The sequence below is a fragment of the Mus musculus genome, chromosome 3, assembly GCF_000001635.26.
Source record: "Mus musculus strain C57BL/6J chromosome 3, GRCm38.p6 C57BL/6J".
Taxonomy (NCBI): domain Eukaryota; kingdom Metazoa; phylum Chordata; class Mammalia; order Rodentia; family Muridae; genus Mus; species Mus musculus.
Window position 1 is genome coordinate 139,210,970 of NC_000069.6, and position 27,162 is coordinate 139,238,131.

Consider the following 27,162-nt stretch of genomic DNA (forward strand, 5'->3'; position numbering starts at 1 on the left):
ATGTCTAGTACAGTGATTACTTGTTCTGTAAACTTTTGTTTAGAATTAGACAATCAAGAAATATTTACTGAGCACCAATTATGTGCCAAAGCATCATCAATAACTTGCTGTCAATCTGGTTTAAATTATCTCCATCTCAGTTCTCTCTCTTTCTCACTCTCTCGCTCTCGCTCCCTCTCCCTTTCTGCCTCCCTCTACCTCTATGTCTCTCTCTCCCTCTAAGTCTCTCTTGGTGCATCCTAGGTATGTGCTCTATCACTGAAATACTTCTTTAGCAATGTCTATAACTTTATTTACATACGTATATGTATCACACACACATAATATTTGCTATTTAAGATCACAGAACAGTGGTAGATAAAATGTTTTCTCAGCTAAATGTAGCTGTCACATGTGATTAGAAGAGGAAGAAGGCTGGAGAAGCAGCTCAGTGGCTAAGGTTCTTGTTGCATAGGCATCAGCATCTGAGTTTGTATCCCAGTGCCCACCTGCAGTCATCCACAGTTGTGTGGTTCTGTAATCTCAGTGCAGGGCTAGCTAGGCCAGGGCCGGGGATACACTGGCAAGCTAGTCTAATCATCATTTGAAAAGTTCTACGATCAGTAATGCCCTGTCTCAAAGAATAAGCTGGAAAGGCCTGGAAGAAGGCCCCTGATGACCTCTGGCTTCCATACACTTATCTACAAGTCAGCACATTTAGACACACATATGTACACATATGGATAACACATTCACATAACATACACAGACAGAGAGAGAGAGGGAGAGGGAGAGGAAGAGGGATAGAGGGAGGGAGAGAGGGAGAGGGAGAAGGAGAGGGGGAGGGGGAGGGGAAGGGAGAGGGAGGGGGAGAGAGGGAGGGAGAGAGGGAGAGGGGGAGGGGGAGGGGCAGAGGAAGGGAGAGGGAGAGGGAGGAGAGGGAGAGGAAGAGGGAGAGAGGGAGGGAGAGAGGGAGAGGGGGAGGGGGAGGGGAAGGGAGAGGGAGAGGGAGGAGAGGGAGAGGGAGGAGAGAGAAAGGGGGGGGAGAGAGAGAGAGAGAGAGAGAGGAGAAATTTTGTTGTTTAGTAAGGTCACTCCTATAGGGTCTCATATTTAATAGACAATAATAAGAATTGTCATCTTAAATGAGAATTTTAAAAGTGTTATAACTTGTATGAATAGATTTTAGTTTTGAAAATATAGTCTTAATTCTGAGGGTACTAAATCTGAGAATATTTTCTCAGAAATCTCTCTGATCTACTGTTATGTGTCAATAGAGTGACTGATTTTTTTTTTTTTATAGGTTGCTATGCACCATTTCTTTCTTTGAGTTCCAAAACAAGTGCTTGTGTTGTCTCCTCTGATGCTGGCCAAGCTGTTCCAGGTCCAGCACACTACAACGTATCACAAGCACAGGTGTGTTTACAATGTTATAAGTGGCTGAGTTAAAGACAACCATGTTTTCTTAACCAGATCCAGAGGCACACATGTATAACTCCAGCATTGAAAGTTCAAGGCTAGCCTTGACTACACTGTACTACACATTTATAACCCCAATATTGCAATTTTAAGACTAATCTTAGGCTAAAATACCAATAAAAATCAGACAAAAATGCATATTTCTTGTCTCAATAATAAAGTGCCATTTCCTGTATTTTATTTCCTTCCCCCATATCTTTCTCTTTTAAATCTTTATTTTCATAATTTAAATAATAGAATGTAAATGCACTTGCTGTTGACTTCCTGTGTGTTTTTCATGATTTTTGATGGTTGTATATGGTTGTCCCAGGGAGTGGCACTATTATGAAGTGTGGCCTTATAGGAGTAGGTGTGTCACTGTGGGTGTGGGCTTTAAGATCCTCTTCCTAGCTGCCTAGAAGTCAGTCTTCTCTTAGAGGCCTGCAGATGAAGATGTAGAACTCTCAGCTCCTCTCGTACCATGCTTGCCTGGATGCTGCCATGTTCCCCACTTGATTATACTGGACTGAATCTCTGAACCTGTAAGCCAACCCCAATGTTGTCCTTATAAGAGTTGCCTTCATCACGGTGTCTGTTTACAGCAGTAAAACCCTGACTAAGACATTATTCTGTATCTGCTATGTGGTATAAAACGTGGTTGTATGTGTTTCAGTGGGTCCACAAGAATAGCAGAATGGGACTCTTGAATGAATTTTGGTGTCTGAAAATTGTACAAATGGTCACGATATGTAGGATACGTAGGCAGCAGTGGGGTGAGTGTTTTTGTGCTATAAAGTCACAATGTTGCTGTGTCGCATTTGTTTTCTGTTTTTGCATAACATTGCAGGTCTATGACCAAAATAAAATGACCCTATTCATGATCAGAAATATGTATATTCTGAAGATACTGCACACAAACACATCAATGTTAAGCCACAAGCTTTCCCTTCATGTTCTCTCCCATGATAATGCATTAATATCAATATCACAATATAAGATGTTTTATAAACTTGCTAACTTTCACAGTCTTTACAGATTCAAACACTTTAAAAATTATTCTCTTTAAAAATGCAAAGTCTCTGCAAAACCCTCAACTCTCTTTAAAAGTTCAGTGTCTCAACTGTGGTCTGCTGTAAAGTGAGACTCAGTTAAATATTTTTTATTCCAAGAGGGCAGAACGAGGGCACAGTCACAATATGCATAAAGCAAAGCCAAAGTCCAGCAGTGGAAATCTCAGGGGCAGACTTCTGGAATTCACTCTCACTAGTTTGGACTCCTCCTATGGGCCTGAGTTCTCTGATTCCACCCTCTACAACCTACACAGCTTCTCCTAGACTCATGCTAGTTTTTAACCATGGCTTGGCTGTCCTTGGTGTTCATCCCATGAGTCCAGTGTCTCCAAAATGTTGGGGTCTTCTGCTACAAATGGGCTGCACTTTTACCAATACTGTATCCTGGGATTTCTTCAAGGTGCCAAGCCTCAACTCTTTGCATGACCCTTTTGATGCTGGGGCTTTAATTGCTAGTGAGACTGTACCTTCACCAATGGCTTCTTCTGAGAGTGTCAAGCCTCAGCTAATCTCATGACTCTCTTATGACTTCAAATCCAGTACCATTTGGGGGACTTACACATGACCAAATTTGACTGCTAGCAAGAGGTACAGCTTTGGTCAATCCTAGAACATGGCTTCTGTGCGTTGACCCTGAGTTCACCTCAGTGTTGCTGGTCTCTTTAATCACCGCTAATTTCTCAGCTCCAGCTAACCAACATCAGTTCTCATGGTAAAGCAAGAGGTTCACTTTAGTGGTGCTGGCCTCTTGTTAATCACAGCTGGCTCTTCAGTGTCAGCTGACAAGAACCACAGATTCTTAATTCAGAATGGCGAATGGCCCCGATAGAATCCTTAACTTACTCTCACACTTCCTGCTGAAGCTTCAGAAGCCAGGCCTCCATCATCTGCATTTCTCTCAACACCAACCGTCCAAATTCAGGCGTAACAAAGAGCTCACCAAGATTTGAGCAGGCAATGAATTTTGTAGTCTAAAGTTCCAAAGTCCTTCTACAATCCTCCCCCAGACAACATGACCACGTTTGTCACAGCAATTAGCCCACTGTGCGTGTCTTCGGGTTACTGTTGCTGTGACCCAAAGCAACGTAGGGGAAGAAAGGGTTTATCTGGCTTACATTTATTTACACATCACTGTTCATCTTGGAAGGACAGGAACTTGGAAGCAGGAGCTGATGCTGAGGTCACTGAAGAGCACTGCTTACTGGCTGCTCCTTGTGGCTGCTCATCCTGCTTTCTTATAGAAAACAGACAGGATCACTAGCCCAGAGATGTTTCCCTCCCCAGAATGGGCTGGGCCCTCCCCAATCAATCACTAATTAAGAGAATACCCAGTTTTGCCCACTGCCATTTAGGTAAAGTTCTCTCTTCCCAGTGACTACAGCTTTTTTCAAGTTTAGGTAAAACTAGTCAGCATAGAAGGCCAAACTTGTTACTAAAATAGTCTGAAAATTCAGTTCGTAAGTATCCATTTTTCCAATGATGTGTACCAGAGTCTCTTTAACTCTACTTGGGACGTTTGGAAAATCCTGACTTTGATCACTTCCCCCCCCCCTTTTTTTTGTACTCTCTTAGAATACTCTAAACTATGGTAAATTTTGGTATGAGCTTAGAGTCAAAACTGATAATTATAATTATTATTTCAGTATCTTCTTAGAAGAACTTGGGGTCTCAGCTTTCTCAAATTCCATTTTAAAACTACTTGTTCGTAATATTTTATATTTATAAAATAGGAATCATGAAGCACTTCTTGAATTACTAAATAATTTTTACCTCCAATTTAGTATAATATAAGAGGAGGCCGCAGTCTGCAAAACCGAGAGAAGCGATTTAAGAAACTTATTTCGGATGGTCCAGGACCTGGGAGCTACAATTGGCCTTATCTTGGGACATTATGTATCACAACCAGACAGGTACTATAAGCTAAGGAACATCTGCAGTGTGTCACTTCTTAAGTAGCTTCTAATGACAGTTCTTTTAGATAAAATAAAAAAGAAATCCTAAGCAGTGTGTTTGATGTTGGAAATGTTAAAAGACCTTACTATAAAGCTTGGTATAGTCTTACTCTTCATATTGTGGTTATTTTATAATTAGATGAGCATTAGATACTTTTTATAGACTTTAGTTTTTAACTATATAAGCATTATACTTCATTTTATTCTTGTTTATTTTATGGTCCTGGGGACCCAGGGCCTTGTGTGTGCTAGATAGATGCCTAACCATTGAGCTGCATCTATGGGTTCCTGTCTTCTTCTTGATTATTCTGCAAGCACAGGTAAGCCCTGAGTAGGCAGCAGGAAGATTTAAAAGCCTGCTGATCTATGCTCTGACCTTTAGTGACTGTGTGTAAATACCTGTTAACACACAGCGACATCAGCATGCTTCCTGGGCTGCAGGGGTGGCCTGTTGTTGGAGAACATTTGCTGAGCCTCTGTGAGGTCCTGAATTCTAGCTCTAGAGCCACACAGAACAAAACATGATGCCTGAAGGAAGAAAGGCAGCAGTTTCTCTGGGAGACAGAGGCAGTTGCTGTTTGAAGACAAAATTTGTAAAGTGGTAGATGTATGATCATGAATGGAGATGCTTTAGGGGTTTATAGGACTGCTGCACTACAGAAGGCCTAGAGGGTCATGGAGGAGACCGATTTTGAGATGGGCCTTGAAGTGTAGGATTGGAATATGCATTCTAGGAATGGAGTGCAGTTATTTTCACCCCAAAGCCCTTCACTATTGAAATAAATAGCATTGTTTAATATGGATTTGGTCATGTTTTATAGACCAGAGTGGATATCTATGTCTGTCTGTCTGTCTGTCTATCTATCTATCTATCTATCTATCTATCTATTGATGTTTTGTCAGTTTCTCTGTGTAGCCCTACTGTCCTGGAACTTGCTCTATAAAGCAGGCAGGCCTTGAACTCACAGAGATCTACCTGTCGCCTCTCTGCCTCTGCCTCTCTGCCTCTGCCTCTGCCCCCTCAGCCTCTGCCCCCTCAGTCTCTGCCCCCTCTGCCTCTGCCCCCTCTGCCTCTGCCTCTGTGGGATTAAAGGTATGTGCCATCACTTCCTGGCAAAACACAGTTTTGTTTTTTTTAAAAGACTGATTATATTTTTTAATCTCAAGTATTTCACATAGCTCAAATTAATCCTATTTTAAACAGTTATCTTCAAAAGAGCATTTTATATTTTACAATTAAGGTCTTAGTTGAATTTTGTTAGTACAAAGAAAAGGTTGAGTTTTATGTCATGTATTTAGATATCAGATATATTTCATGTGTAGGAACAAAATGAATGTTCTTTTACTCACTGTTAAACATTGTTGAATGAGCACGTGTGTCAGTTAACACAATGTTAGACATTCTTTATACATAGAAGGCAAATTACCTTTCCCCAAGAGTCACAGTTTTAACAGGGAGCAAACTGCAGGACAATATAGTTGATGAAATACTGTCTTAGAGCCATAATGACACATTCACCTGGACCCCAAAACGAAGGAGTCTTTGGAGGGGACAGGAGAAACAATAGCCTTGGTCTGAAAGAAGAATTCACATGGTGGTCAAAGGCGTTGTCGTTGTAGAACCCCCCTGAGTAAGAACACCGCAGTGTGCATCGGCATGGTGTGCTCTGGGAGGATCTAAGGGAGAGCAACTCGGGTGGAAGCCGGAGGAAGGGAAGGCAAGACTTTGCAAACCTCCCACGACTTTGCAAACCTCCCACGTGTCCTTTGTGAAAGTACTGAACAGAAGGAAAGCTGTTCAATGTATCCTTGTTTTACTTTTGTAATTATTTTTGTAAGTGCCACTGAAGCTACTTAATCCATGTATCATCAGAAAAATACTTCTATCAGTGGCAGCTTTTTAATAGCACAGCTGTGTACGGTCACATGTGTATTCACCATTGCATTTATTTGTCCAGAAAATTCTGGGACAAATATAATCCCACACTATTTTTCTACACAACGAAATCCTTTAAATATCAATGTTTTGTTTGATATATATTTATTTTGTCTAATACCTCCTGTTTTTATTTAAATTATAAAATATTTTTCTACAGAAGTAAAACCTTTAAAAACAGAAATCAATGCTTCTGACCTAATATTGTCAATTTTGCCACAGCTCTTTCAGAATTAAGGCAAACATTTTATTACTGTACTTACATTTAACAATGCCATATTTATAAATGAATTTGATACTTTTCTATTCATTTTAGCATTATCTTGGACATTTTCCTGCTCTTTAGTGTAGTTAGCATTTGTGTACAAGTCACAGGTAGTATACATACAAGTTATGAGTTTCAGGGAATGAAGTCTGTAAATGTTACATAATGGACTAAAGGAAAGAACTAAAGATTGTTCTACATAGTACACACTCTCATGGTATCTAATGCTGTTGCAGGAATGTCTTGTTTTATAGATTTATTTATTTTTAAAATCTGCATTCTTTGCTTTACTAAGCAAGATAAATGGCTGACCAAGTTAGGAGTAAATCCTTAGTTCTTACAGTGACCTTAGTAGTATCTATATTTTCGTCTGCAAAGTGTGCTAAAACTTGAATGCACTCCTTCAGCTTAGTTTTATAAGACCTTTTTTGGGTTATATTATGTGTTCATTAAGTCAATATTTAATGATTGCCTTTAGTAAATTCAAATATTTTGTTCTCTTTCTTCTTGTGTTTGAATAACATAAAATGTCTCCCTCACAAACATTTTATGTTTTAAGAAAACTCCTAGAACTCCTGCAGTTTCCAGAAACATTGATATTCCTTCAATCCCCTCTTCCGGAAAGTCACATGGGTATCATCTCAATGACGATGACACTATTATGAGACGCACCCCACCTCCTAGTGACAACACAATAGGTCCAGCGTACTACAATCCTCAGTTTGTAAGTATGACACATTTGATGACAGCAGCTGGAAGAAGACTGCTTATTGTTGTATATGTGTCATGTATGCATCAGTAACTATAAATAACAATTAGAACACTGATTTTCATTGGCTACATACTGAAGAACTATCTCTCATGTATGTCCACTATTGATTTATATATGCCTTTGTATTTAGGATCAATTACATTAAAAAAAAACCATTTGGTTTGTGGACATTTGCATACTGATGAGTTTGGGGGGTATTGGATACTTAGAATTGTTAACAATTTTAAAATTATTGTAACTTAAAACTGCTGTTTTATAAAACTGTTGTCAAACACGGTGCAGTAATAAGGATGGGCACTAGTGTAGCCATCATCTAAACAATAACACATGCTACAGTTTTGGCAAGAGGTCTCAATGGATTACATAAAGAGAAATTAACATGTCTATTTATCACATACACATGTTTGGTGTATGGAGCAAAGCTGCAACAACCTTTGTTACCTCTCTCGGTTTTTATACTGTCTCTAAAACATTACTCATACAACTATCAGATAGAACCATTACAACAAGATAATTGATTATATCATTTTCTAAATATGTGTACATTCCAATAAGTTCATAGTAAGTTTAGGGCAATAATTCATGCCATAAATTGATACTTAAGGAATAACAAAAGAGTTGTTTACATGTCTTTTCATTAAGACTAACATTTGATAATTATTCATTATCTGTTACTACCCCCATAAGTTCATTATAAGTTTAAAGCAATACTTTTTATGTTACATGTTAGCACAGTTTTGTCAAGAGACAAATCACCCGTCTTGTGTCTTATTATTTTGAACTTTTTAATAGATAAACTAGTGAATATTTTAGTTTTTGTCCTTGCACCTAATAAATTGCCCATTCCCAGTTTATGACCTTTAGTTACTAGATAATGGTCTCACATCTAACCTAGGAGGAATGTTCTTGATTATAAATTTGTTCCAAGCTTGTTTTCTTTTTCTAGTGCAATTAGCCCATGACATATAAAGGCTTACAGAACTCTATTTTAGCTATTATTCTATAGAGGTCTTGTATAAATTTAGGATTTCTATAATCATTATTAGAAATTATGAAATCATCAGTTTGTCTACACAGCATTACTACAGGAGACTACATCTTCATGCTGAGCTGCAGAAAATCTGCCCAATAGGGTGGTCTAATGCCCAGGAATTATTAGGCTGTGTAATAGTGACAGGAAAGGCATCTCAGCAGTGAGAAGCAATCCTGGGATGAAGTTTCTAAGGACCTTATAGTCTTAGAGCTCACCCATCCCAGGCCATGCAAAATGGTGGGCCATCTCTAGAGAAGTCACAAGTATGCTTTAGCCTTTCCTAGATGGCTTTGACAGCAAAGTAATGGTGCTACCTTCTAATTTTATCTATGAACTTGAATTTTTGGATAGGTGCTTCAAAACTAAGTAGTTGCTCTAGTTCTTGTCAGACTCTCACTAGAGAGCTCTTTCTTCAGCTGCTGGTTATATCACCTACTAATGATACTTGAATATTTTAGTGTTGTATTCATCAAATGTTGGTTTTCTGACTTCATCATCTCAATGATGTCTGTTTTTATTGGTGCTTTTAAAAATATTTAAAAAGAGAATTGTAGCTTCATTCTCATCTATGTATTTATGTCAGACCCATGCATTTCTGTTTTTCTTAAAATATTCTATTATTTTCACTACTTATTTTTAAAGCTCAATGTATTTCAGATTTTATTTTTGGAGTCCCTGTAAGCTGCTACACATGTCCTTTTGACATGTCATATCATCTTGCTTGCCACTCCCCACTCAGGGAGGCATTACCAATTTCCTTATAAGACCCCATTTTCTCCCAGTATAGATTTGATAGTATCATTATTTCAGAACAGAGTTAGAAATGAATAGTTATGGCTTTACTACCACAAACTTTGAGTTTGAGCTTGGGTATATTTACCTAAATATACCTTAAAAAGTCAGCATAACCTTTCTAGCCTTTCCCTTTTTGCACTTGGACTGCTTCATTAACAAGGAAGCTGGCTCTCATTACCCCAATATTTTTACTTATCCTAACTCTGTAATGTAATGAAAGTATTAATAGATTTAGAATGGATAACAGCATTACAAAGAAAAATAATCTTATTTTTTTTCAAGACAGGGTTTCTCTGTGTAGCCCTGACTGTCCTGGAACTCACTCTGTAGACCTGGCTGGCCTTGAACTCAGAGATCTATCTGCCTCTGCCTCCTGAATGCTAGGATTGAATGCGTTAGCCACCACTGCCAGGTATAATCTTGAGAATATTTGAGGTTTTGTCTATAGGGCTTGAAGTGCTATTCTAGCAGGAGACAAAGGGGCTGACTATAGGCTTCATTCTGAATCCCAGGTCTGATGTCTGCGTTGCTGCTAGTGAAATACTAACTCATTTCTCAGACAACTTTGTTTCTAGGTAAGCTGCCACCTCACAAATGTGGTAACCAGTAGTACCTTTCCATGGTATGTTTTTGAATAACTAGTGGGTTACTGAGAAAATAGGCAGAGAAAAAAGTTTCCAGAGTCAAACTAAAGCAAAAACACAACTTACTAGAACACAACTTACTGCTTTGGGGCATACCTAAAGCAGATCTAAAAACAAAGTTTATAGCTTTGACTGTTAACAGTAATACATCCGGGGCCTAGTGAAATGGCTTAGTAGACATAGGTGTTTGACACTAAGTATGTAAATTGAGTTTAAACCATGGACCCCACATGGTAGAAGGAAAGAACCAATTTTTGAATATTTGTCTCTTATTTCCACATGCACCATAGCATACACAGAGAGACATACAGACACACAAATAGATAGACACAGGTGTGCATACACGTATTTTCATGCACATATATACATAAAAATCAAGATTAGAGATGAAAAGAATGTTATCATAGTTTCTTATGGAGTCAGGAGAATCATTTGAGAGTACTTAAAAACTTGTATTAAAAAAGAAAACCTGAGGGGCTGGAGAGATGGCTCAGTGCTTAAGAGCACTGACTGTTCTTCCACAGGTCTTGAGTTTAATTCTCAGCAACCACATGGTGGCTCACAAACATCTGTAATGGGATCTGATGCCCTCTTCTGGTGTGTACATAAAACAAACAATTCTTGAGAGAGAGAGAGAGAGAGGGAGGGAGGGAGGGAGGGAGGGAGGGAGGGAGAGAGAGAGAGAGAGAGAGAGAAAGAGAGAGAGAGAGAGAAAGAGAGAGAGAGAATTTGGAAAATACAAAAGAAGTAAATTCTCTGATGTATGAGCTATCAAAATTAAATCAAGAGGATATAGAAAACCTATGACAGTAAATAAGATTTAAAACATCACCATCAACAAAAACAAATATACTATTCTTCCCCAGCTTCTCAACAAAGAAAAGTCAGGGTCTAGATCAGGTCCCTCCTGAGTCTTGCAACTCTTAATAGAAGATCAGGTCAGAGTATTCCTCCAAGTGCTCCATAAGATAAAGAAGGGCCATGACCAGATCAAGGCTACCTGTGACAAACCTGTATCTAACGTAGACTACATGGTGACAGATGGAGGATCTTTCCTTTCTCTTATGGAATAAGACAAGTATGTCCGCTCTCTCCACTTTATTCAGTACAGTGTTCAATGTCTTAGTTAAAACAAGGAAAGAAATAAAAGGAACTATGAGGTCTGTAATGGGATCTGATGTCTCTTCTGGTATGTCTGAAGACAGTCACAGTGCACTCATATGCATAAAATAAATAAATAATATTAGGATTTTACAGCTTTATGCCTGTTAAATTTCTGCTTAAAATTTACAGGCCATCCTTTGCTTGTCGGTCAGTGGTCTTACAGATCCTGAGAGAAAGAAAGTTTATAAGTTAATGGTCGATCACTTTATAAGTGATCAAACTCTTTAATGTGCTCAGAACAATGTTTGTAGTCATGCTGTTGTGGTACCATTTTTGTATATTATGTGAAGGTTGTCTTTGTGTTATTCAATCTTTGACTGCTTTACCAGCAGAGAGCTGAGAACTGGCCTCATTTTGGTATTGCTATTCTTATGACTCTTATCACCTGCGTCAGGATTTTGTAAATGCACACTTTACTCATTTGCTGCTCCACTTAATAAAGATCTGATGTCCAGTAGCTAGGCAGAAAGGGGAAGGTGGGGCTTGTGGGCTGAGAGAGGATCTCTGGGAGAAGCAGCAGAGGCAGGCACTTTGTGCCCCACTGTTGTAACCAGGCTGTTCTCATACAAGAGGAGACCAGAATGAATGCTTTCTTAACATGAGGTTTTTATTGAGCCACACAGACATGGCTGGGGGCGCACAGTTCCAGTGACTCTAAGTCTAAAGAAGTGGCCCAAGCTGCACGAGCAGAGGGTTGATAAAGGTAAAAACCAGAAGTGTAGCTCATCTCCTCGTCATGTCCCTGATGGTTGCTAGTGAGCATGCTAGCATATAAGCTTTAATAAGAGTAGGGCACACTTGTGTCACCACCACACTTCTATTGGCTTGGAGACCACAAAGCCCATAGCTGCAGAAGTAGAACAACACAGAGTAGCAGGAATTCCTGTAAGTACTGTACATGCCCGAGGGTCAGCCTGACCTCAGCTTTAACCCCAGGTTGCAGCAGGATTTAGCAAATGAGTTTTTCTCACTAAGGGAAGATACACACACCAAGATTAAAAAGCAAAACAAGCCAGGTGGTGGCACACGCCTTTAATCCCAGCACTCAGGAGACATCAGCAGGTAGATCTCTGAGTTTGAGGCTGGTGTGGTCTACAGAGTGGGTTCGAAGACAGCCAAGGCTACACAGAAAAACCTGTCTGGAAAAACTAAAAAACAAAACAAAATAAAAAGCTAAAGATATATATAACTGGGCTATACCAATCCTTAGCATATGCACAAAGGACTTGACATCTTTCTCCACAGAGACTTGCTCAACTGTGTTTATTTTATAATAATTTTTAAGAGTTTCATAGAATGTATTTTTAAATTTTCAATTAAAATATAATTGAAACATTTCCACTCTTCTCCCTTCTACCTATGCCCTCACCCCCGCCCCCGCCCCCGCCCCCCAAGTTCAAAGAAAACAGTGGTTTTCTTCAACCACTGTTATGTGTACCTGTAAGTGGATAAACTTATAAATATAACCTGTTGCTTCAATTCAGCGTTAGTTACACATGTGTTTCTAGGGATGACTACTTAGTATTGAAGAACCAATCTGGGTTCTTCCCTGGGGAAGACCAGTCTCTCTCTCTCTCTCTCTCTCTCTCTCTCTCTCTCTCTCTCTCTCTCCTTTCTCTGAAGTTGTTGATTGCCTGTACCACTTCAACTGGCTTGGGGCCCTGTGAGATTTCTCTCCCTCATCTGTTCTGGGATGTCAACTGGTGTTGCAATTGTTCAGTTCTTGTTTAGGAAGCTGTGCTATCAAGCTTTCCTGTCTTCGAGAGAAGGCACAATCTCACACCTGACTTCCTTGTTCTCTGGGCTCTGCCATCTTCCATCTCTCCTCAGTGATCTTCCCTGAGCGCGTGGATGAAAGATTTTTTTTTTTTTTTGTAAACACATCAATTGAGGATGGGCATTTCATGGTCTATTGTTTTCTTTTTCTTTTTTTTTTCCATTTGAAACAGTTGCGGCTTTCTGTAATGATTTTCTTTTGCTCTATAAAGAAGCTCATTAAATGAGCTACCCTTACACGTGGGTGCTAGGTTAAGTGTGTAGAATGAGAGTTGAGAATTATGCTAGTTTAGGAACGTGGTGGTAGTAGGGTCTCCTCTAGGATGGATGGTCTCCTTAGCCATATGTGTTTGGCTCAGTTTCCAGTACCAGGCATAATTTTACTCCCATTAAGTGGCCAGTGTAATCCAGTTCACTATGATATGGGGGCGGGGATCTGAGTTTTTGTTAATGGTCCATTGAACTGTCTGGATTTGGACGAGGGTCAGTGCAGTAGTTCCACAGAAAAACAAAAGTAGAAAGAAGACAGAGTGTCTGTCTTCAGAGTGGGAAGGCCTGGGTCTTTCTGGTTAGTACCAGGGGTTGCTCACGGTGTTTGCTTAATCTGGAGTTCCACGTGGGTGTGAGTGTGTTACCAGCTGTGGTATCCCACCTTGTGGTGCCAGATGTGGTTCTCCCCGCCAAGGCGTGTGAACTCCTGGACAGACCAAATGCTGGATGCTAGACTTCATTCTACCCTATGCCTTCAGGTGCTGGGCTAGCAGGAAGTGCTGATACACCACTCAGGGGGTGGGAGAATGCAGCCTAGGATAGGGACATAGGTTTACACATGAATTAAAGCCTCTTTCTCAGTATTCAGGAATATTCAGTGAATATTGAATTGTAATATTCAGTTGCAATTGAATTGTGATTGTTTTTGAAATCTGCATCTTGAGTTTGAGGCTGGGTACAAAGCCTGTTCGCAGAAGATACCATTTCTTCCTGCTTCTTCAGGAAACAGATTTTGACCCTGCTGTGTAAATCATACTGTAGCAATGCTCAATCAAATCAGATCCAAATTTCTGATTACTCTGTGCAGTGCCTTTTCTGCCTTTTGGGAATAATATTGTGTTTGAAGTCAGCGTCCAGATGGGAATATCATAAAGCATTAGCATAATAACATAATAGAGGGGTAATTATTATGGAATTTTCTAATGAATGAGTCATGTCTACCGAACTATATTGTAAAGCTTAAATATAGGCTTGTTTTATAACACTAGCCAACAATTGATATATATCAGCTATGTTCATGTGCAGAGAAATTATGAATATAATTTATTTAGAATAACATTTTGAAAGATCAAATTCAGCCTCTCTCTTTTCTAATAGCAGCTAGAAATGTATTTCTAGATTGTGATTTGACAAGGAGGTTGGAACTGAAGTCACGATGCTGACCTGTGAGCTGCTGCAGAGCAGCCCATTAGTGCTTGCACTGATGTGCCTCGAGACTTCTAATTCCTCACAAGTCTATTTCCATATTTAATTATGAAAAGATGAGGGGTAAAAGTTACACAGTCCCACCTCCATTCATTTAATTGTCAGTCTGAATGGCAGTTAGTAATTCTTTCTCAGATTTTATTACAGCGTTCACTTAAAGTGTTACAGCTCCATGCTGAGTTTGCTTCAATTAAGTCATATTTTATTTGTTAATAACTCTCCATAGTGACAGTGACCTTGAAGTTGGCATTGAAAACAGTTCTTAATATAAAAGCTCATGCGACTGAGAATTAAATGTGCATCAATTTATCCTTTGTTTTCTGTTTTTTAAGCCTATGAAATTAAATTTGAGATTGAACATTTATCCAAGTACTCTAGAAGTTAATAAGCCAAGTAGTTGTGAGTTCATGTGGTTTAAATAAAGTGCCATTTATTCTTACAGTAAAATGATTTTACTAACCTTCAGTTTTGTGCATATCTGTGTGTTTATTCTTACACATGTGTATTTATGCATATATAAGGGATTTTGAATTGGTCAGAGGTTGAGCCATAAAAATTTGAGACTGGGTGTTATTGTATAGCCGTGGTTGGCTTGTTATTTAACTATGCAGATCAGGTTAACTCAAATCCACAGAGACCTGCCTATTTTTGCACCTCATGTGCTGGGATTAAAGGTATGGACTTATGTTCCCTTTAAGGTTAAAGAATATGATGTAAAAGCTTTATTTTCACAAATCTATAGGTTAGAGTAAATATAACAGATACATTACTGTGTATAATACATAACATAAGCTATTCAATATGACTGCATGGTTTGATTATTATTAGGGCATGTCTATACAATTGTGAGATTCTGCTTTACTTTTAATTAAAAACAAAATACATCATAAGTAGGAAATGTTGATTTTTCTACCATCAGAACTGCCCCCTGCCTTGGATGCAGATCATCACATGTCCAGTGTATCCAAATCTAGGGTTTTCAGGAGTCACATTAGCTCTGTCACAGTATGGGATGCTTGTGTTTAAGTAAACCTTTTTTAGTTACCTCCAAGGGATGATGCTAAGGAAAGATATCAAGTTATATCCTCTAGGTGAAAGTTACCCTCACATGTATAGAGTTTGCCATTATTCACAAGTGTCTTGAAACATCTCCTTTAATAAGATTAATGACTTAATCCTAATTAATAGACTTTCAAATAAAAGCTCCAATATTTAGTTAAAACAGTAGACATTAGTTTGTGAAAATACAGCTACAGTAAGTCATTTTGAAGAATTTGGAAAGTAATTCAAGCGACCTTATTTGTTTTAAAGCCTTTAGATACCTTTTTTTATTTCCTTTTACGTTTGGTTTTTTTATTTTCTTTTTTGATATACATAGGAGATCCACAGACCCCTCACCCCCTACACCCTCCCCAACCGTTCCCCCCACAGACACCCCTCCTCCTCACACAGTCACAGCTTGGGAGATAACTCTTTCACATTTTATACATAGACTTTTCTTCTTTTTTTCATTTTTTATTGCTTATTTTATTTATTTACATTTCAAGTGTTATTCCCCTTCCCAGATTCCCCTCCACAAACCCTCACCCCCCTCCCATGAGGGTGCATGATAAGAAGCTGAGATTCCTTGTCATATCTCAGTTGGAACCCCTACTTGTGATGACAACAGTAACAATCTATCTTCCTTTGATGTACGTCTTATGGGACTGCTGTACTCATTCCTCACGGTGTCAAGGCTGACCGTGAAGGGGAGGACATTGAGACCATGCACAGCAAAAAACTTTACAGAGGAAATGGATGAATCACTTTTATTCATAGGACATCACATTTTCTAAACTTTAGCAAATGGCAGGAACAAAAATGAACAACAGTAGTCAGTACTGTTTGTCCTTCTGCCATCGGGGTTCTGTCTGTCTGTATCTTGGTAGACGACCCCAAGCTTTCTTTCGACGTCCCTTTTACAGATGTTTCTTGAAGTCTTTATGGCTCTCTTATGTGTTTCCCGCATGAGCCTGTTTGCACTGACTATAGCCGCTGCTCCAGCAGGCACTGCAGCCCTTCCTAAAGGACTGGTACTCTGCTGACCAGTGTGATCAGCTAGAACAGTAATTTTTTTTTGGGGGGGTTATTATACTTTACTAGAAGGAACTCTACAATAACACTTTTTTTTTTTCTATCAATGCTTTATTTTACGACGGGGTCTCAGTATGTTGTCCTGACTGGCCAGGAACTCTCCGTGTAGTCTTAGCTGTTATTTTACTCATAAAGATTCACTTACCACTGGCTCCTGAATACTGGGATTAAAGGCATGCCCCACCATGTTTGAACATTATTTTTGTCAATGTTAGAAAAAAGTTCATTTTTTATTCTAAGGTTTTGAGTATTTAATACAGTAATATTATATTCACATCCTTCCCACTCTATGCTCCCCCATCTTCTAACTTCTGCTGTGTCTGCTTCACTTCTTCCCTCTCACATTCAGGACATGTTCTTTGTTATTGACACACACGCACACGCATACCCTCCCTCCCTTCTGAATCCATTTAGTGTTGCTCCTGCATCTTTAGATCTGACGACTTGGGTCTGGATATCTATCAGAGAGCTTGTCCCAGGAGAAAACAGGTTCCCCCTCTCTCAGCAGGCTTTGATTGCCTGTAGCTCTTCATCTAGAGGTAGGACCTTGTGAACTTCCCTTGTTCACAGTGGTGTGTCAGTGCCTGTTGTCATTATGCAGATCTTGTGTGGGAAGCTGCATTGTTCGGATCTTGTTGTGTCTGGAAGGCACTGCTTGGTTGCAGGTATTCTGGTCCCTGACTCTTTACCATCTTTCTGCCCCTTCTTTTTGAATTTTTCTTGAGCCTTGGCTATAGGGGTGTATGGGGGCCATGCTCCCCACAATCATTTATTCTCTGCATGTACAGTTTAGGATCTCTGTATTCTCCCCTATTTGCTGCAAACCAACATTTTGATAAGGGGTAACAGCTATACTTCCTTGTGGGAATAAGGGAAAGCATTTGTAATATAGTTAGTGATGATGATGACGATGGTGGTGATTTTGGAAAGTGGCACTACAAAGGCCTCTTCTAAGATCTATGACTTTTCCAGCCAAGGGTAGTGAACTAGATACAGTACCCAGCATGGATTAATTCTCTCTTATTGATTGGGCCTTAAGGCCCATTAGTTGGGTGTTGGTCACTCCCAAGATAAAAGTGCGATGCTGCACCATTGGAGATATCTCTCTGGGCTGGCCGTTGCTCTGGTTTTGTCTTAGGCTTTAGGGCTTGTAGGACTTTTCTCCATTGGCTGTTAGCATGGCACATTCTGATACTATGAGAGCTAGTCCTCAGGAGGAGGCTTTCAGGCCAGGTCCACCTTGATAATAAAACAAGGGTTTTCCCTGGGAAATCAAGACACCAAAGAATGCAAATCCAGTCAACAGAAAACAGTATTTGGCATTGCTGTTGCTTTGATTTTTAAGATTTTCTTGGTCACTGGGTCATCAGGATCCGCTGATTCTCAGAGTTAGTTTTGATATTTACCTTCCAAGTAGTTTGCCCCTTTAGATGGGAAATATCCCCAAACATAATTGAATCTTTTCGATCCCACTGAATAAAAACACTTCAAAGACAGTTGTGGCACCAAAAGCTCAACTCCACATGGTTGTCAGATCACCTGGAAACCTGTAGTGCATAGCGAATCTGTAGGCAGTTTACCAGGTTGGCGAGTGTCTGAGGTAGCTCAGTTGGCAACCTCTTCCAGGTGGCTCTGCCAGTATCTCAGGGCTGCAGTCAGCAGTACAACCCTGTTTCTTCTAAGCCGTTTGTCTCACCTCTGTCTTTTCTAGGCAGCACAGCTTGTTTGAGAATGTTTCTCAGCGATCCTTTCTGCTGATGCTTGCCTGGGGAAGGAGGGACCCAGTGAGTCTGTTCAGTTTCAGTAACTTCCCAAAGCTGTTGAATTGTTTACTTCTTGAGCTTTAATGAGCTTCCCTGCAGAATGGGATGTCAGCATCCCACAGTTTTCTTGCCTTTTCACATTCTGTGTTTTTACAAGTTTCCTCCTGCTCTTTTATCTCCTTTAGCATACTGTGTCTTAACATGCTTTTCTCCAAGATGAAAGGTTTTAATCTCAGAGGAAACTGCCACACCACAGCTGGTAACTCCATTTTCCCACATTCAGCTCTTGTGTCCAGATGCAGCTACTGGCTTCTTTCTGGATTTTGTTACAGCACCCCAAAGTCTTTGAATATTGCCCCTTCTCTGGAAATCACTAACTACTCATCACCAGAGATACACCATCACCTCCAGCTTCTGTCTTTCTGAAATGTTAACAGAATTCAGCTGCAGGTCTTTTCGAATGCGGTGGCTGCCTGTTCTGGAGGTCCCTTACCATGGCTTGCCTGTGTCTATTTTATACAACTCTTGGAGTTTATCTAGGTGAAGCACAATAGATAGGAGTTTGAACTGAAATTGTGCTTTTATTGTACTAACACTTCTATTTGTTGTACTGGTGTTGTTTGGAATGATAATTGAGAATTTATTACATTGTGTTTAAATAGAAGGTCACCTAGAACACTTGACACACTCTTTTATGTAGTTATACTATATGTTATAGTGATTTTACTTAATATGTAGTAATGGCTTTAACAATTCAAGATTGTTTAAAAATTTTAGGGACTGGAGAAGTGGATCAGTGGGTAAGAGCACTGGTTGTTCTTCAAGGGGACCCACGTTTAATTCCCAGGAACCACCTGGCAGCTCACAATCATCTGCAACTCTAGTTCCAGCTCCATGTGATCCAGTGTTCATCTGGCTCCTTAGATATGGTACACAGACATGCATGCAGGCAAAACTCCATATACATATTACAAACACCTGCATATTCTACAAAGTCAGCTTTTTTGATGAACTAACAATAAGTAACCAAGAGTTTATCTTCTAACCTCAGTTAAGACAGGTTTGCTGAAAACCTTCAGTGATTTATTTTTTATAGAATGTATTTATAAGTATCTTAAGTAAAAATTTGCTTTTTATATATTTGTTTGGGCCACAGGGCACGCAAATAATGAGGAAAGGACAACTGAAGTCAGAAATAAAACAAAAGGGGCTTTATTTACTGCAGGGGAAAATGTTTCTAACTGGTTAGGGTCACAGTCAGGCTTGTGGCTGGCACAATGACCTTGAAAGTTCCCTTTGGCAGCATAAACCCATGAGTAGAGATGTTCAGGGGATAATAAAGAAGGAATTAGTAAGCTGAGGGTCAGTCCTCCAGTCCAGGGTGTGGTGGGTAACAGGATGTTGATGTGGGCTCAAGGTTATCCTAAGGCAGAGGCACACGCAGGCCAGGGTGGTTTTACTGCATTGGAATAGAATAGAACTTGAGGACGTGTAGAAAGATGGGGGGTGGCAGACCAACGCATGAGATTACCCTGGGCTCTTCAATATGGAATGTTTTGCCTGCTTGTATGTATGTGCACCACATGAGTGCAGTACTCATCGAAGCCAAAAGAGGGCATTGGAACCCCAGGAACTGAAGTCACAAATGGTTGTGAGCTGTTGTGTGTGAAGTGAGGCCAGGTCCTCTGCAGGAGCAGCAAGTACACCGGACCACTGAGCCTCCTCTCCAGGCTTCTTAAACGATTTTATAGAGAGGAATGTATCATGAGGGAAGGGAAGCTTGGGAGGGCATCCCAAAGATTCTTACTTACTGCATTATATGTTCTTCTTTGAGTTGCTAATGAAACCAGTGCTCTAACTCTGTGGTTCATGCTTAAGTTTGACATCCATTCTTATCAATGTCAGAGGAAAATCATTGGTTGACTTTTTCCTGACATAAATAGTTTCTTTGGTATGAAAAGAATGATCTTGTTTGAAGGGACTCTAGCCAGCCTGGGCATGGCAAATATGGCTCTGTCAGGGTTTGCCCTTCTCCCCCATTCCCTCCATGTTGCTAAAAAACATTGGATTATGTTCCTAAATCTAGCCACAAAGGTCTGTTCCTTCATTTGGTCACTTTCTCCTCCAGGGGCTGACTACTAAGGTCCACCTATTAAAATATTGAAGTCCAGCTATCCAGAGCCCTCTGAAGCTCACCTAATTAACATGCCCAATTAGAATTAAACACCTCATCCCAATGCAGGATCAGGGCTTTCCTTTGAATCTTTATAAACTGCCATTTTCCCATCTGCCACATCTGTCCCCTCTCTATCCAGAGCCAGTCCGTTGTCCTCCCTTCTTCTGGGACAAATGCCCCTGCCTTGTCTCCCTTGTTCCCTTCCCCTTCTCCCTCATCCTCCCTCCTGACTTTGTCTCTTATTCCCTGTCCTCTGCCCCTCTAGGGCAAATAAATCTCCTTTGTGTTGAGAACTTGGTCTTGGGTATCCTGAGCCTATAATGATCCTTATATTTTCTTCATATATTAGCCGTAGCATGAACTGGATAGTATTTAATTTGTTTTTAACCACTTGTTGCTCTTAGAAAAGTTTCCATGAATTTGTTTTTAAACATCATGCAATTATTGCCTGAGATCTGTTGGTGTTATTTGTATTATTTTGGTCTGTTTACTTAACACCTTTTAAGTAGATTTAAAAAAAATTTGTATATAATACATTTAGCCTGTTTCTAAGTGAAGCTGTTCTTTATTGCCCTAGAGGCATTAAATTACCTAGTGTAGTACCAAGAGGAAACTGCTCACACTGGTTCAGTATAGACTAACTTTAGAGGCAATTCTCTGAGAATCTGACTGATGTGGGAGATGGAAGGACAGAATTCAGCGTAGAGAGCCCTCCCTGACTTTACTGGTGCAATTCAATTGACTGAGGATTTTTGTATTTAAGCCTCAGTGAAATGTAATATTTCCCAGTTTGCCTCATGTCATTTTTTTCTTATTCTTTCCTTCTTTCTTTTTAGGATTATCCTAAAGCATCTTTGAAATATAAAGGCGTAAATTTTGGCAATGCTACAGGAAGACAAGAATTTCTCAAGTATTCGGGTCCTGGTCCTGGACAGTATGATATCATCCAGTAAGTAATGACAAACCCCAACTGGGAACTGTGGTACACACTATACTTCCTGCACTTGGGAGGCAGGAGGATTGCTGCAGGTTCAAAACCAGCCTGGTCCGCATAGTGGTTCTCAGGTCCTCCAGGATTACGTAGTGCAGCCTCGGGACAGAGTGGGTGCAAAGGACTCTTAAGCATCGTTCATATTGCACTGGGCCACCTGCGGCTATCCCATTAAGGAAGGAAAATTAGTATGAAAACTCCAACTAGTATTATATTATGAAATAATCCAATTCAAGAATCAGAGAAGACAACATGTTTAAGATCATGTGACCTTTTAAATGCCAGAACTAGACTTTTACTGAGACCTGTTTGAGTACAGAACCCATGTGCCTAATAACTAAGATGTGCTATGCTTAATTAAAAAAATAGATGAAAGATTTCTGTAGTATCCTAAAGAAGGTGGGTTAGAATTTGTGTCTTACCTTTGGCTTATGTCTCCATTCTTCTGACTCCATTACTAAGTGAGAACTAGATAACTATGCGGAGTTAGTGAGACAACGATGACATTCTTAGGTATAAGAATGGTGATCACTGGCTTGGAACAAGAGCTAATACATAGTTACCACCCAGAATTAGCTTTGTTAGGAAAAAGGGGTAAGGGGCTGAGATCAGGCCTGAGATGAGAAAGCATTTGGAAGATCATAGTACATTATGTTAAATCCTTTGTTAACAGGGCATTCAAGAAAAAGAGATGCTTTTTAAAATTTTTTTTTACACTTCATATTTTATTACCTTCCCCCATTCACCCTCTGACTGTTTCACATTCCATTCCTCCACTCCACCCACCTGTCTCCACATAGATGTGTTCCCCCCCCCCCCATCTGACCTCTGTACTCCCCAGGGCCTCCAGTCTCTTAAGGGTTAGGTGCATCATCTCTGAATGAACACAGACCTAGAAGTCCTCTACTGTATGTGTGTTGGGGGCCTCATAACAGCTGGTGTATTCCGTCTGTTTAGTGTTTTAGTGTTTGAGAGATCTAGGGGGTCCAGATTAATTGAGGCTGCTAGTCCTCCTACAGGTTTGCCCTTCTCCTCAGCTTCTTTTAGCCTTCCTTAATTCAACAACAGGGGTCAGCTGCTTCTGTCTATTGGTTGGGTGCAAATAGGGTCTTTCAGAGGACAGTCATGATAGTCCCTTTTTGTGAGCACTCCATAGCCTCAGTAATAGTGTCAGGCCTTGGGGTCTCCACTTGAGCTAGATCCTACTTTGGGCCTGTCGATGGATCTTCTTTTTCTTAGGCTCCTCTCCATTTCCATCCCTGCAATTTTTTCAGACAGGAACATTATGGGACAGAGTTGTGACTGTAGGATGGCAACCCCATCCCTCACTTGATGTCCTGTCTTCCTGCAGGCAGTGGGCTCTATAAGTTCCCTTTCCCTACTGTCAGGCATTTCATCTAAGGTCCCTCCCTTTGAGTCTTGGGAGTCTCTGACCTTCCAGGTCTCTGGTACATTCTGGAGCCACCCCCAACCTCCTACTCCCAAGGTTGCCTGTTTCTATTCTTCTGCTGGCCCTCAGGACTTCAGTCGTTTTCCCTCACCCAATACCAGATCAGGTTCCACTGCCCCCCACCCCCCAACCCTCATTCCCTGCCCCTCTGTCTACTTTCCTTCCCAGATCCCTCCTTGCTCCCTCACCACCTTTGATAGCTCTCTTCACTTTCTCAAGTAGGACTGAGGCATTCTCACTTGGGCTCTTCAGCTTGTTGACCTTTTTGAGTTCTGTATCTTAGGTATTCTGTACTGTTTTTTTTTCTTCTTTTTTTTTGCTAATATCAACTTATTAGTGAGTACATACCATGCATGTCCTTTTGGGTCGGAGTTACCTCACTCAGGAGGAAATTTTCTAGTTCCATCCATTTGCCTGCAAAACTCAGGATTGCCTGCGAAATTCAGGATGTCCTTGTTCTTAATAGCTGAGTAGTATTCCATTGTTTAAATGAACCACATTTTCTGTATCCATTCTTCTGTCATGGGACATCTGGGTTGTTTCCAGCTTCTGGCTATCACAAATAAGGCCCCTATGAACATCGTGGGACACGTGACCCTGTGTCATGGTGGGGCATCTTTTGGGTATATTGCCAAGAGTGGTTTAGCTGGGTCTTCAGGTAGATCTATTTCCAATTTTCGGAGGAACCTCCAGATTGATTTCTAGAGTGGCTGTACCAGTTTGCAATCCCACCAGCAATGGAGGAGTGTTCTTCTTTCTCTACATCCCCTCTAACATGTGTTGTCACCTGAGGTTTTGATCTTAGCCATTATGATTGGTGTAAAGTGGAATCTCATGGTCATTTTGGTTTGCATTTCTCTGATCACTAAGGACTTTGATCATTTCTTTCTTTTTTTTTTCAATTTTTTTTTTTTTCTGAGACAGGGTTTCTCTGTATAGTCCTGGCTGTCCTGGAACTCACTTTGTAGACCAGGCTGGCCTCGAACTCAGAAATCCGCCTGTCTCTGCCTCTGAGTGCTGGGATTAAAGGCGTGTGCCACCACGCCCTGCTTGATCATTTCTTTAGGTGCTTCTCAGCCATAAGAGATTCCTCAGTTGTGAATTCTCAGTTTAGTTCTATACCCCAATTTTTTGATTGGGTTGTTTGTTTGTTTGTTTGTTTTTGAGAGATCAGGAATTCAAGGCCGATTTCTTGAGTTCTTTATCAATTTTGCATATTAGCCCTCTATTGGATGTGGTATTAGTGAAGTTTTTCCCAATCTGTAGGTTGCCTATTTGCCTTATTGACTATGTCCTTTGCCTTACAGAAGCTTTCCAGTTTCATGAGGTCCCATTTATCAATTCTTGATCTTAGAGCATGAGCCATTGGAGTTCTGTTTAGGAAATTTCTCCCTGTGCCAATGAGTTCAAGGCTCTTTCCCACTTTCTCTTCTATTAGATTCAATGTATCTGGTTTTATGTTGAGGTCCTTGATCCACTTGGACTTGAGCTTTGTACAAGGTGACAAATATGGGTCTATTTTCATTCTTCTACATTCAGACAGCCAGTTAGAAAGCACCATTTATTGAAGATGTTTTCTTTTCCCAAATGTATATTTTGGCATCTTTGTCAAAGATCAAGTGTCCATAAGTGTGTGTTTTTATTTCTGGGTCTTCAATTCTATTCCATTGATCAATGTATCTGTCTCTGTACAAATACTATGCAGTTTTTTTTATCACTATTGCTCTGTAGTAAAGCTTGAGGTCAGGGATAGTGATTCCCCAGCTGTTCTTTTATTGTTAAGAATTCTTTTTGCTCTTCTGCTTTTTTCCCCCCTTTTCCAGATGAATTTGAGAGTTGCTCTTTCCATGTCTCTGAAGAATTATGTTGGGATTTTGATGGGGATTGCATTGAATCTATAGATTGCCTTTGGTAGGATGGCCATTTTTACTATGTTAATTCTGACAACCCATGAGCATGGGAAAGTGCTCTGTTTTCCAAGATCTTCTTCGATTTCATTCTTGGGAGATTTGAAGTTATTGTCATACAGGCCTTTCACTTGTTTGGTTAGTTACTCTAAGATATTTTATATTATTTGTGGCTATTGTGAAGGGAGTTGTTTCCCTTATTTCTTTCTCAGCCTATTTATCATTTGTATAAAGGAAGGCTACTGGCCGGCCACTTTGCTGAAGTTATTTATCAGCTGTACAAGTTGTCCGGTAGAATTTTTGGGGTCGCTTACATATACTATCGTCTCATCTGCAAATAGTGATACCTTTATTTCTTCTTTGCCAGTTTGTATCCCCTTGATCTCTTTTTGTTGTCTTATTGTTCTAGCTAGCACTTTGAGTGCTATATTGAATAGATATGGGAGAGTAGTCATCCTTGTCTCTGATTTTAGTGGGATTGCTTCAAGTATCTCTCCATTTAATTTGATATTGGCTGTTCGTTTTCTGGGTATTGCTTTTATTATGTTTATGTATCCGCCTTGAATTCTTGATCTCTCCAATACTTTTAACATGAAAGGGGTATTGTATTTTGTCAAATGCTTTTTCTGCATCTAAGGAGACGAACATGTGATTTTATTCTTTGAGTTTGTTTATGTAGTGATTATGTTAATTAATTTCAAATGTTGAACCAACCTTGCATCCCTGGGATGAAGCCTACTTGATAGTTTGAATGATGATTTTGATGTGTTCTTGAATGTGGTTTGCAAGAATTTTATTGAGTACTTTTGAATTGATATTCATAAACAGGATTGGTCTGAAGTTCTCTTTTTTTGGTTGGGTCCTTGTGTGGTTTAGGTATCAGAGAAATTGTAGCTTCATAGACTTAATTAGGTAGTGTTCCTTCTGTTCCTATTTTATGGAATAGTTTGAGGAATTTTGGTATTAGGTCTTTTTTGAAGGTCTGGTTGAATTCTGCACTAAATCTATCTGGCCCTGGGCTCTTTTTGGTTGGGAGGTTTTTAATGACTTTTTCTACTTTCTTATGGGATATGGGCCTGTTTAGATAGTTTACCAGCTCTTGATTTTACTTTGGTATGTGGTATCTCTCTAGAAAACCATCCATTTCATCTAGATTTTCCAGTTTTGTTAAGTATAGGCTTTTGTAGTAGGCTCTGATGATTTTTTTGAATTTCCTTTGCTTCTGTTGTTATGCCTCCCCCTTTCCATTTCTGATTTTGTTAATTTGGATACTGCCTTTGGGCCCTCTAGTTTGGCTAGGGGTTTATCTATCTTGTTGATCCTCTCAAAGAACCTGCTTTTGGTTTTATTGTTGTTCTCTTTGTTTCTATTTGGTTGATTTCAGCCCTAAGTTTGACTATTTCCTTCATTCTACTCTTTTTTTTTTTTTTGTGTGTGTGTGTGTTTGCTTCTTTTTGTTCTAGAGCTCTCACTTGTGATGTTAAGTTGCTAGTATAAGATCTCTCTAGTTTGTTTACCATTGTTTCTGTTGCTATTGAGGACCAGCCTTAATCTGTAGTGAAGTGATAGGAGGCATGGGATTATTTCAATCTTCTTATATCTGTTGAGGTCTGATTTGTGACTGATTATGTGGTCAATTTTGGAGAAGGTACCATCAGGTGCTGAGAAGAAGGTATATTCTTTTGATTTAGGATGAAATGTTCTATAGATATCTGTTAAATCCATTTGGTCCATAACTTCTGTTAGTTTCACTGTGTCTCTGTTTAGTTTGTGTTTCCCTGATCTGTCCATTGATGAGAGTGGGGTGTTGAAGTCCCTCACAATTACTGTGTGAGGTACAATGTGTGCTTTTAGCTTTAGTAAAGTTTCTTTTATGAATGTTGGTGCCCTTGCATTTGGAACATACATGTTCAGAATTGAAAGTCCTTCTTGGTAGATTTTTTCCTTTGACTAGTATGAAGTGTCCTTCCTTATGTTTTTTGATGACTTTTGGTTGAAAGTCGATTGTATCCACTATTAGAATGGCTACTCCTGCTTGTTTCATGGGACCATTTGCTTGGAAAATTGATTTCCAGCACTTTATTCTGAGGTAGTGTTTGTCTTTGTAACTGAGGTGCATTTCCTGTATGTATCAAAATGCTGGGTCCTGTTTACATATCCAGTCTGTTAGTCTATGTCTTTTTTGGGGTATTGAGTCCATTGATGTTAAGAGATATTAAGGAATAGTAATTGTTGCTCCCTGTTATTTTTGATGGTATTTTTATGTTTGTATGGTTTTCTTTAGGATTTGTTGAAAGAAGGTTACGTTCTTGCTTTCTCTAGGATGTAATTTTCCTCCTTGTGTTGGTGTTTTCCATCTATTATCCTTTGTAAGGCTGCATTTATGGAAAGATATTGTATAAATTTGGTTTTGTCATGGAAT

General features: G+C 39.7%; 1 protein-coding gene across 1 annotated transcript in view; it reads left to right on the top strand.

Annotated features, from left to right (window-relative positions):
* Window positions 1–27,162, top strand: part of Stpg2 (sperm tail PG rich repeat containing 2) — a 504,407-nt gene that overhangs the window by 5,077 nt on the left and 472,168 nt on the right. The window contains exons 2-5 of the mRNA NM_198659.2: window positions 1,283–1,395; window positions 4,289–4,417; window positions 7,220–7,384; window positions 21,229–21,341. Of these exons, the coding sequence (NP_941061.1) occupies window positions 1,283–1,395; window positions 4,289–4,417; window positions 7,220–7,384; window positions 21,229–21,341 (520 nt within the window). The remainder of the gene's footprint in view (window positions 1–1,282; window positions 1,396–4,288; window positions 4,418–7,219; window positions 7,385–21,228; window positions 21,342–27,162) is intronic.